General features: G+C 34.1%; 1 protein-coding gene across 1 annotated transcript in view; it reads right to left on the bottom strand.

The window, feature by feature from the left end:
• Positions 1-3,637: 3,637 nt before the first annotated feature.
• Positions 3,638-12,828, bottom strand: part of HSPA4L (heat shock protein family A (Hsp70) member 4 like) — a 49,269-nt gene continuing 40,078 nt past the window's right edge. The window contains exons 17-19 of the mRNA XM_060012962.1: positions 11,391-11,510; positions 6,832-6,993; positions 3,638-3,829 (exon numbers count right to left, since the gene is read on the bottom strand). Coding sequence (XP_059868945.1) covers positions 3,638-3,829; positions 6,832-6,993; positions 11,391-11,510 — 474 coding nt within the window. The remainder of the gene's footprint in view (positions 3,830-6,831; positions 6,994-11,390; positions 11,511-12,828) is intronic.

Here is a 12,828-nt window from a genome sequence, read left to right as displayed (position 1 = left end):
ATTTTAGTTTATTGTGTATTAGAGATGTGAAAGTAAAATAACTAAAGCTTTTGTTTTGGTTAAAGACCTGGTCTTGATCTGCATTAAATCTTACTACTTTTTATCAAAAGAAAAGATTATGTGCTTCCTGGAAGTTGTCTTAAAATTATACTTTGGCTTAACCTTGACAAAAAAAAAAAAGGTAGTTTTAAAACTGTTTTCTCTTTTTTGATCAAAAAGTCTGTCTCTTCTGAAATTGACTAAGAAGATTAGTTTGGTAAATGACTGATAGTTATAAAACATACTGTAGTTAAGAGGATAATAAAACATTAGAATCAGACTTTATAAGCATCCTGACACCTGTGTCATTTGAAAAGATATCAGTGGCTGACTTTAATCAATGCCATCAGATTTTAAATACTGAGGTATCAATACAATCAGATATGCCTCTCATTAAGTTTTACAGAATCCACTATCACAAAACCAAATTCCACTTAGAAGTTCTGAAGTCTAACCACAAAATAACATCTACTTTAGAACTGAAGTTTTTTTGTTGTCAGATTCTAAAAGTTGAGAAAGATGAAGTTATATTTGTCTATCACTTCTAAATCTATGACATGTAAAGTTAATGCCAAGACTTTAATTGTTGTGGACTACCAAATACCAACTATTAAAAACAAAACAAAATCCTAATGGGAATGTTTGTAGGCTTAGTATTACAATTCAAATTTATGAAAACAGAGGGATGGTTAAATCTGTTTTGGGTCAATTGATCACTGTATTCAAATGTCTATTATCTTTAAATATAGTCTTTCAAAACAGTTGCATCTGTGCTAATTTGGATAAACTGTTTTAACATATCACTTTATTATATTGATAATTGATCCCCAAAATTCACTTTAAAGACTTCTAGCTAGGAAATATAATCATAAGTATACTAAAAATTGACCCCCCAAAGTCTAAGAAATCTTTATTGCTTCTTAAAGTCTAATTTTTACCTTTTTAAAATTGAGATTATCTGTTATTCCAATAGCCTCATTCTTTGGTGTGCTGTTTGTATTGATAGTTGTTTTAAAACTTAAGTATTCTGTATATTGCTAAGGAATTAAAACATCACAGACTTTCTTTTGTTACATTATTTAGCAATCTGTTTTTAAAATCACCATGCGATTGGCTATCAGGAGTTGATTTCTAAAACCAAATAATTTATACTTTTCCAGAGTCGTAGTGTATTAGATTAATACATTAAATTAATCATTTCCTATTAATCCTATTAATCATTTCCTACATACTTAGTTCTTATTTGTTTACTACAGGAATACATCCTATTTTGCAATGTATTTTTAAAAATAACTTCTAAAATAGTGGCTTTTTATTTTGAAAAAAGATCTTTAATTTTTCATCTAAGCACTGCATATTTCATACAGATTAAAATTAAACTGAACCCATGCCTTCTACCCAAAACTATATTGAGAACATTTTCTCTTTTATTACTGTATTCAATAAATAAATATAAGGTTAAGGGCTTTTGAAAATCATTTAAGTTGAATAAATGGGTAGGAAAAGTATACATATTATCTTTGGATATATTTAACTTCTTATTAAATGAAGTGTTACATAACTGCAGGAATTGGAATGTTATAATTCTGACTAAAACACAGAACTATATAAACTGACTTATGGAACTGGAAAATGTCAGGATGTACTACACAATTCAGATGCAGAAAGCTTTGTTCCCATATATTCCCAATTAGTTTTGGAGGTACAGCTCCTAACAAAGTGGGTGGAGATTTTCTTCTTAAAAAGCTGTGAATGCCCTATGTGTACTGTTATATATTCCCTTTCATAACTTTTATGCTCTTACTGAAGTGAACCTATATATTCAACATACAAACGAAAAGTAACAAACATGCTTTTAAAAAAATGTATTATTTCATCATTACTAATGTATATAATTACTTCATTAGTTTGAAAACATTAAAAAATATATTGGGTCTGTATGATTTTTTAATGCAAAAAAGGGACATCTCCCTCAAAAATGATGAATAAAAATCCCTGCAAAATGCACTGCTCCATACTTTCCTTTCAGTGCAGACTACACTGTAGAAACAGAATCTCTCTTAGAGAACTAGCTGTGAGAAGTAACGACTATCCCTAAAGATATTAAACTCTCAATTTTTATTACTTAAGAAAAGTCCATATTAATTTTTTTTTAATCCTTAATATAAAGATGATGTAGCTTTGGGGAAAACTGAGCCTTTCAAAATTTTAACCTATGTCAATCTAGTTGATTGGCATTAAGAACACAAGTGCCCATGCATTGTCTATGCTTCTTTTTCTTGTAGGTTGAAAAGTCATTTCATTCTGCTCCCATATCAGGCTTCTGCACAGAACTGAACAGTGTGAACAAGTCTGGTGATGAAGCACAGATTAAGTCTTTAAAATATCTTAATTTCACAGCCCTTCAACACATATAATTTATATATGAAGCACCAAAACTGGAGCCAAGGTCTGAACAGGTATTGTAACAGCAGGAACTATAATTTAATCACATCATATCATATTACACTATGTAACATTCTATATTTTGCCTGTTGATGTGTAACACAGTTAAGTTTATTACAAGCAGTATTTCCTAAGACCTATGGTATAAGTGCTTCTTTTCAAGTATTACTGCTTATTTAGTGTTTATATGTTAACATTAAGTAAATCAGTGATAAATGTATACAATGCAATACACATTGTGCCGTTTCTCCCTGCCCTCTGTTAACATATTAACAAAATCAACTAAGAAGACCAAAACAACTATTAAAACTAAAACAAGGTTATCAACATCACAGATGCATGTCTGAGTAGGTCAACAGCATTTCCCCCTTAACATGAAGGTATTTTCATCAAAAATGCTTCATCATTTTTGGGCCAGCATCACTTTAGCAGCAACTGGTCTTCAGGACAAGTAGATCAGAAGTTTCAAGTGCTAAAGACACTGAATTACTCTAAGAAACATCAATCCACATGACTAATGAAAAGAAGCTAACTGCTGGTGTCACCTTAACATAAAATTGTGCATTTTCCTTTTCAATGTGTGATTTAGTTCATTTATATGATGAAAACAAAGTTTTGAAGTTCTCATGGCACACCAACGAGATGGACTAATTTGTCAAGGAACCTCTTATTTGTTTTAATATTTAAATTATAACAATACCATAACTAGAAAAAGGTCAGTGACTTGGTGGCTTTAAACCACATCAGTGTCAATATTTGTTTTTCAAAATAATGATGCAATTAAATCTATGCTTCTGCAACAGTAGCACAATACAGTATCCTTTCCTGAATAAAGGAGCTGAGGTTTATCCAAGTAGAAGCTTTAAATAAGGTTGCCAGCTACTTATCAATCTTGCATGTTTGACATAAAATATATTAGGAAAGCTTAAACTGACTTGTTAATGTATATTCAGCTAAATCTTCACATTAAGCAGCAATGGAAATGAACAAGAGGTGCACTCAATATAAAACACTTTTCAAAACTACTCCAAAAAACAAATGACAAAAAGTGGTTAAGAACAACTAAATGTCTGTTGTGTGTACCAGATGTAAAAGAAGAATGGACCCTGTGGTTACTTGCACTGTTTGAATTACGTGAAGGTGAAATTAAGACTTAGTCCACTTCCATCTCTCCAGAAGATTTAGTATGCTGTGTGCTGTCTTTTGTTGTATCTGGTTTAGTTTCAGTCCCACTCTGTCCATCCACTGGTCCGTTGTGTTCACTATTAGCTTTTGCCTTGTCTTCAGCAACCTCTACTTTTGGTTTGGGCTTATAAATGATGGGGTTACAGAAATGATCCAGTTCCTAAAGACATGAAGAAAATTGATTATATTAAAAATATTATGTAACAAGTTACCATTAACATTCTAAAGTCCACATTAACTTTCTAAATTTCCACATAATTCCACATTCCTGAATAGCTGTTGGCTCAGCTAGATAACCAACTAATTCTTAAACTACCGATTTACCTTCTCACCTAGTGTTTGTCAGGGGTGATAAGAAACTATTCAGTCTTTAATAATATATTCTGTATTTACTGTTCCTAAAATTTTTTCCTCATAATTTGAATACAGTGTATTTTGGCAGGAATCGTTTTTATTTTATTTATTTTTTTGGCTGCACTGTGCAGCATGCGACATCTTAGCTTCCCGACCAGGGATTGAACCTGGGCTCTTGGCAGTGAGAGCGCGGAGTCCTCACCACTGGTCCGCCAGGGAATTCCCAGGAATAAATTTTAATTCATTCCTTTAAATTATGCCGAGAGCTCTGTTATGAAAATTACATCATGTAATACCTATTGCATAAATTAAAATTTCTCAACATTTACAAAAAACAGTTTTAATAAATGGAATTATATAAATATACACACTGACTTCATTTACTTTCTGAAAACAGCTCAGTAGCCTTTTCTGTTGAAGGAAAAATAAGCCACGGAAGTAAATTCAACTTAATAATTTAAAAGAGATATATTTTCCATATCCTTGCTTTTTCTACACAGAAATAAAAGACCATTTCAGATAAAGCTACTGAAAACACTTTAAGTTCTTTCAAGACCAGTGTCACAGATATTGGGATAGGGACGGAAACATAGAAAGTAACATCCTTGGAGAGTGCTTTAGTGCAAACTGTTCTTATCACACTCTGCATCTCATCTGATTAGGAGTAAATTACTATAGATTCTTTGTCAAACTTTCTCAAAAGGAAAATACTCTTATTTTATGATTTTAAAAAAATACCCATTTTGGTACAGGAAAAGTTGCTCAACATCACTAATCATCAGAAAAATGCAAATCAAAATCACAATGACATATCTCACACATGTCAGAATGGCTATCATCAAAAAGAATACAAATAACAAATTTTGGCAAGGATATAGGGAAAAGGGAACTTTAGGTACACGTCTGGTGGAAATGCAAATTGGTACAGCCATTATAGAAAACAGTATGGGGGTTCCTCAAAAAGCTAAAAATAGAATTACCATATGATTCAGCAATTCTACTTCTGGGTAAATATCCAGAAAAAATGAAACTACTAATTTGAAAAGATACATGCACCCTAATGTTCCTAAGCAGCATTATTTACAATAGCCAAGATAAGAAGCAACCTAAGTGTCCATCAACAGATGAATGGACAAAGAAGATGTGGCACGTATATACAATGGAATATTACTACTCAGCCATAAAAAAAGAATGACAATTTGCCGCTTGCAACAACATGAAGGGTATTATGCTTATAGAAAAAGACAAATACTGTATGTTATTACTTACATGTGGAATTTTAAAAATAAAGCAAATGAGTGAATATAACAAAAAAGAAATAGATTCACAGATATAAACAAACTAGAGGTTACCAGTGGGGAGAGGGAACTGGGGAGGGGAAAGATACGGGTAGAGGATTAAGAGGTACAAACTAATATGTATAAAATAAATAAGCTACAAGGATATATTGTACAACATAGGGAATACAGCCAATATTTTATAATAACTTTGAAGTATAATCTATAAAACATTAATCACTGTGTGTACACTTGAAACTAATCTTGTAAATCAAATACACTCCAATTAAAAACACCCTAAAACCTGTTTTTGTTTTAAAAATGAATCAAATACCTACAGACATACTGAACTAGATTAAAAAGAATCACCTGAAATTCCATCTCCTATAGATTAACATAACTAACCTTTTGGTGAACATCCTAGATGTATGTCCATGCACACACACATCTCCAAACATACAAATCTATGAACATGCTAATTGATACAGTGAGATTACAGAATCTAAATAAAGTTATCTTTCCTTTTTCACTGAATATGTTGTATAAATCTATATATCTAAATAGATTTACCTCTGATATCTTAAATACTATATTTAATTGTTGAAATGTGTTTTAATATTGAAATATGCATCAATTTATTTATCTAGTTTCTTACTGATAGGTATTTAGGTTGTTGCCAGTTTTTTGCTATCATAAGCAAGGGTATTTATCTGCATATACTTATGCAACAGTCAAATTAAGGTGAATTCCTAGAATTGTGATTTCTGCATTAAAGGGTAAACTCATTTTAAATTTCTATACATATTCTGAAATGATGTCCCAGAAAAACGGTAACAAATTTAACCAAGTTGCTCAGGAAGAGCGTCCATTTCTTCACACCCTTGGCAATTATGGCAAAGATTGTGAATGTAAACACACAACCAAATCAGAGAGAAGAGATTCGCATTTCTTAGATTAGTAATGAAGATGAACACCTTTTCATGTTTATTGGATATGTATTTCTTTCTTTGTCAGATGTTTTACCAATGTCTTTACTCATTTTTCTACTTAGATGCTGATCTTTATTATCATGTTTGTCCCCGTGTTTTTCATAGTGTTTTCTATAACCTTTGACATTTTCAGTAGTAATGTTTTTTAAACTGGAAAGTTTAATCTCATAAGTAAGATTTTACCATGGAATTTTACACGTTTCAAACTACGTCAAAGACAAACATATATTGCAGTTTTACAATGGAGGCTCAGAAGTATTATACAGCCTAGAAAAATCGGACATATTTGGAGTTGTCACATTGCTTTACTTCATTCTGTATTACACTTAAAATCTAAAAAACAGCTTTGTGTATATGACTAATTAAATCAAGGAACAGAGATGTCCCACCTAGAATGTTTTTTTTCCCCCAAATTAAAGATTAGCCTCAAATTCCTGTTTTTCTATATTCTTCTGCCAAGCTGATTACTTCTCAAAGTATGGCTCCTACTAACAATGTTTAGTGACTGAACCCATGAAAAAGCGACGTTTATAGTTTCTTACCTTTGACTTTGCGACTATTTCTGAAACTTTGACCACAGGATCTTGAGTGAGACTTAGTTTGTTCTGTGCATTCATCTTACTGTTCAGCCAACTCATGGCTTCACTGATATATTTTTCAACTTTTTCCATTTCAGCAGGATCCAAATGATCGTATCTTTCATCCTATTAGGGAAAAAAAAAACTTTACTTAATGTAACAGGTTTTTCAATAAGCACCAATTTATTGATAATTTCTGCTTAAAAGAGTTAAGACTTTTATTGAGTGTACACCTCACACATACGCATGTGAAGAAGCCATTTACAGACTACACAGAACTGAAGAAACTGGGAGAAAGAAAAATCAGTATGGGGTTTTAAAAGGAAAGGCCTTCTGAAGAAGTCAGGTTTGGAAAAGAATGGTGAAGAGTATTAGAGGAAAAAGTAGTATTTAGCCAAGAAAGAAGCTGCATGGACTTAAATTTGTCAGGGAGTAAAGAAAAATAAGTTAAGCAGGCACATAGCAAGCTAGACAGAAAATTCTGACTGTACAACAGAATATGTTTAAGTTGTTGACAAGAATTACTGGGTTGGCCAAAAAGTGCCTTTGGTTTTTAAGTAAAAATAAAAGACACATTTTCCATGTTCACCAAGAACTTCACTGAACAACGCATTCACCCTTTTGTTCCACTACCTTCTGCCATTTTTCAGGCAACGTCATAATTCCATCTTCCCAAAACTTTTTCTTTATAAGCAAAGAACCGTTCCAGGCCTTTTACAGTCTTCCAGGGAACTGTAATTTTTTCCATTAAGAGAATTTCGTAAAGACCAAAATAAGTGGAAATCCGAAGGTGCAATATCTGGTGAATATGGCAGATCAATTAGAACCTCCCAGCCAAGCTGTAACAATTTTTGCCTGGTCATCAAAGAAACACGTGGTTATCCTGATGGAAGATTATGCGTTTTCTGTAGACTAATTCCGGACGCTTTCCATCGAGTGCTGCTTTCAGTTGGTCCAACTGGGGGCAGTACTTGTTGGAATTAATCTTTTCGTTTTCCAGAAGGAGCTCATAATAGAGGACTCCCTCCCAATCCCACCATATATGCAACATCACTTTCTTTGGATGAAGCCCGGCCTTTCGTGGTGGTGGTGGTGGTTCATTTCGCTTGCCCCATGATCTCTTCCGTTCCAAATTATTGTACAGTATCCACTTTTCTTTGCCCCTCACAATTTGTTTTAAAAACGAAACGTTTTCATTACATTTAAGTAGAGAATCACGTTTGGAAATATGATCAAGGTTTTTCTCGCTTAACCTATGTGGAACCCAAACATCAAAGTGATTAACATAACCAAGCTGGTGCAAATGATTTTCAACACTTGATTTGTATATTTTGAGTATGTCGGCTATATCCCGCGTGGTATAACATTGATTGTTCTCAATGTCTCGATTTGATCGCTATCAACTTTAACTGGTCTACCTGATTGTGGAGCATCATCCAGCGAGAAATGTCCACCATTAAACTTCACAAACCACTTTTGACACGTCTGTTCGGTCACAGCACCTTCTCCATACACTGCACAAATCTTGTTTTTCAGTTGCATTTTTACTTTGCTTGAAATAATAAAGCATAATATGCCGAAAATGTTGCTTTTTTCTTCCATCTTCATTATTAAAATGGCTACACAAAAATCCACCAATTTTGATGTTGTTTTTAAAATGCATGCTGATATGACAGCTGTCAAAATACAATCTAATAAAATTGTTTTGAATGAAGTTTAAGACAACTAAGTGCTAGTAGAGCCATCTTACAAAAAAACCGAATGAACCTTTTGGCCAACCCAATACATAATAAAATTTTGTCTGAAAGAGACAACTGCAGCTGTCACATGTAGGCAGCGATCTAAGATGTGATGATTTAGACTGGCAGTCTCAAAACCAGAAAGAAATGACAATGCAACATATAGAAAGAGGATCTCCTCCCCATTCATCCCTCTATCTGCATGCTTTTTTAATTTATTTTTTATTTTATTTTTTTTATTTTTTGCGGTACGCAGCCCTCTCACTGTTGTGGCCTCTCTCGTTGCGGAGCACAGGCTCCGGACATGCAGGCTCAGCGCAGGCTCACGGGCCCAGCCGCTCCGCGGCATGTGGGATCTTCCCGGACCGGGGCACGAACCCGTGTCCCCTGCATCGGCAGGCGGACTCTCAACCACTGCGCCACCAGGGAAGCCCCCTGCATGCTTTTAAAAAAATCTCTAGCCTGAACCTCTTCCCTGAACTCCCTACTCTATAGCCAACTTCCAACTTGAATTCTTATTTGTAATGTTTGAAACGACTTACCTATGTTTCAAACTCATGATTACCTCCCCACCTACTCTTCCAAGTTCTCCCCGTCTCAGTAAATGGCAACTTCACCCTTGCAGACCAAAAATCCTTGGAGTCATTTGACTCCTCTTTCTGTTATATTTACATAAAATCTATCAGTGAATCTTATTGGCTCTGCCTTCAAAATATATGCAGCAGAAATCCAACCACTTCTTCCCCCTCCACTCTCCGGGTTCAGGGCTCCGGTCACTGCTTGCTTGTGTTATTCTAATGTTTTAACTAGTCTCTCTGCTTCCGTAGCCTTTAAAAGAAAAGTCAAAATTTAAAATTCTATGCTGAAAAGCCTCCAGTGGATTCCTATCTTAGTGTAAAATCCAAACTTTTATAATGGCCCACTAGGCCCTTCATGATCTGGCAGCTGATAATCCCACCCCCCAATGTTCTGAGCCACACTGGCTTCCTTACTGTTACTCCAACACATTCTCCCCTTTGCAACTGCTATTCCTCCTTTGTTAAGGACATTCTTTTTATAGTTATCATACGTCTTGAACCCTCACGTCCTTTAATTCTCCCCTCACATGATGTCATCTTATTAGTCTATATTTCTGACAAATCTCCTCCACCTATGGCAGTCCCTTACTTTTCCCATAGCCCTTATCACCATCTGACTACTTCATAGTAACTCATTTATTGTCTATCTCTTCCCACTGAAGCATATTAGAAACAAGTTCAGTGTTTTGTTTGATGCTGTAGTTCCAGAACCTTGAAGAGAGCCTAGAAGGTAGTAACTCAAAATTCTTGAGCATAAGTGAAATCTTGCCTTGCTTTGAATAATATTTTAAACCTACATCCTCAAGAAGACTGCTACAGCCTGGCGAACACTAGGTTATAGTAGTTGTATACAGATCTTCCAATACCAGATGTGAAATACTCTTGGTGTTTTTATTTGTCTGCTTGTTCCTTCTTACTTTTCCATTATCCTTACATTCTATTTGTACTTATATGGACACTGATATTGGCAGGCACATTCACAATCAGTACCTGGGTTATTCTTTTAGGCAGGCTGGATTGCACTCTTTATTTTACAGAATTTACAAATCTTTATTTCTAAAATAAGTAATCACCCTCCACATTGTGTAGTGAAAAGCAGTATAGTTGTTAAGGGTCTGCATGTTTCAGATTGCTTAGGTTTTATCCTGACTGCTTCTCTTAACCTACCTGTGAAATCCTTGACAAGTTTGCTTAAGCACTGCAATTCTCTTACATAATACATTCTTGTGAGAATAAAGTGAGATAATTCATGCAAAGTGCCTAAAATTTAGTAAGTGCTTGATAAATGTAAGCTATGATAATACCCTGCCTAAATCTTTCTGGTGCTGGCCTCTGCAGCCCACTGATGCAATTTTAACATCAGTGGTAAAACCTGGGGGAATTATAGTGGATATCTGTTTAAAACAGGAGTCAGCAAACTTGTCCTGCAGGCCAAATCCAACTTGCTGAATTTTTAAATAAAGTTATTCTGGAACACAGCAATGCCCATTCATTTACACATTGTGTGCTTGCTCTTGCGCTACAATGGCAAAGTTGGGTAGTTGTATAGAGATGGTAGGCCTACAGAGCCTAAAATATTTATTATTTGTTCATTTAAAGAAAAAGCCTACTAACCTCTGATTTAGAGGGCAAAAATCATCAGCTTAATTTTGTCAAATCTTACTGTTACATCCAAATGGAGATATTATCTATACAACTAAATATTTCAGGCTGAAAAACAGTGGAAAGGTTAAGGGTAGTAAGATAGATTTGGGCACATATATAAAACAATAAATGATACGGGAGTTACAGATGACTGAAAGACCGGAAGACAAAGTGCAACCAAAAGAAAAAGAGGCCAAGGGACAAAATGAATGCTAGCGGAGTCCAGTTTCAAAGAGGCCTGTAAATTAAAAAAGGTCCAAAAAAACCTTCTGCACTATAATGAAACACCTAAGAAGAAAACAATGAATTTGGTCACTGGATTAAATTTATAATATCGTTTTAGGGAATTTTAAAAGATTAAAGCCACATATCTGCACTGTATTTGAAATTATCAGTATCCTTTACTGATAATTTTACAATAAAGAAAAAAAAGTTTAAGTTTGGTGCACAATGTCTCTGGAATTTGGTAGCAACAACTGCTATAGCTTTGTAGTTGAGAATTTTTAGATTTACCCCACCCTCTCTGCGTAATACACACCAGTTTACTTTATGAATTCAATACCTTGTTTCTGTATGCTTCTATAACTTTCATGACAAGTTGGATCTTTTTTCCCAAGTCGTTTAAAGCTTTTGGTCTCTCTTCATGTTCCACGTACCTCATTTGAATTGGCTGGCCATATTTCTGTTAACACAAGTTTTTTAAAAAGAAAAAGTTATTAACAGAAAACAACTTCTATTGGGCCCTTACAGAATGATGAATAGGAAAGAAAGCTGGTCAGATTAAAATATGTCCCCTCTTGTTTTCCTACATGGAGATGAGTTCCAGTTGTTATTTGCTTACTGAATCCTACACAGGAATGCCTATCTTCTCTCATTCATTAAGATTACCTCTTGATTCCTCTCAAATCCAAAGAAAAACTTTAATTACTTTAAAGTTACATGTTAAAAGTCTATAAAACCATTAAGAAAACCATAAGGACTATATACTGTGTGCAGGACTCATGTATTTGAAACTTGGTTTCAAATATTTATAATGCATATAACTCTCTAAAAGCAACATGATTACTGGGATTTCCTGATATTTAATACCTATTGAATATTATTTGTTATATTTATTCATTAGATTAAGATGTGTATTTTAAGTATAGTGCTTAAAAACAAAAAAACCCATTCAGCCCCTTGCCCCAGGTGCCTGGTAGGAGGGAGTTTCTAAATTTTAAAACAGCCTCCTATAACTTTGAGGAGGGGAATGCATTAGAAAGACAAATATTTTCTTTCAAATCCTTTACATATTTAAATAAAAATCAGCTTATTTTAGAGCAATTTTAGGTTTTCAGAAAAGTTACAAAGGAAACAATAAGAGCCAAGCACCTTTTCTCTAATGTTAACATCTTATTCCTCGTGGTACATTTGTCAAAAATAAGAAACCAACACTGGTGTATTACTATTAACTGAACTCCAGATTATGTGGATTTCATCTTTTTCTGTTCCAGGATACCATATTGCATTTAGCCTCTTTACACATCATACTTTTTATTGTTAATGTTTTTGAAAGCATTTTAATTCCTAAAAGCCATCTCAAAAAAAACAGTAAAGCCTATGAAAACATCTATAACATTCATTTCTATGGTTACTTATATACTTGAAGTGAAATAATCCATTCTGGGAGCTGCTGGGCTTTTCAGTTATTTCTATTAGCCTCAGCTGCCTGGTTTGCGCCTCCAGCCCCAAGTATATATATTTTAGGGAGATGGGGAGTAAAAACCACCAAGATAAAATACAGTAAAGCTAGTTTTGCATTCATAAGCTTAGGTTTTCAAGTTGCTTTTTAATTATTCCCTTTGAAAGTAATTTATTGGCATGAAGGTAATTTTTGCAAGGTATTAACTTCTTTTGCTTTTAAGTTAAGTAACTTCTTTTGCACACACCACCCCCGCCAATCCCTAAAGGGCTTCCTTTTCCCATACGCTAGAAGTCCTTATTAATGTCATCACCTAGCA

The sequence above is a fragment of the Delphinus delphis genome, chromosome 5, assembly GCF_949987515.2.
Source record: "Delphinus delphis chromosome 5, mDelDel1.2, whole genome shotgun sequence".
NCBI lineage: Eukaryota > Metazoa > Chordata > Mammalia > Artiodactyla > Delphinidae > Delphinus > Delphinus delphis.
The sequence above is the reverse complement of the archived record's forward strand: the minus strand, read 5'-3'. Positions and strand labels throughout refer to the sequence as shown.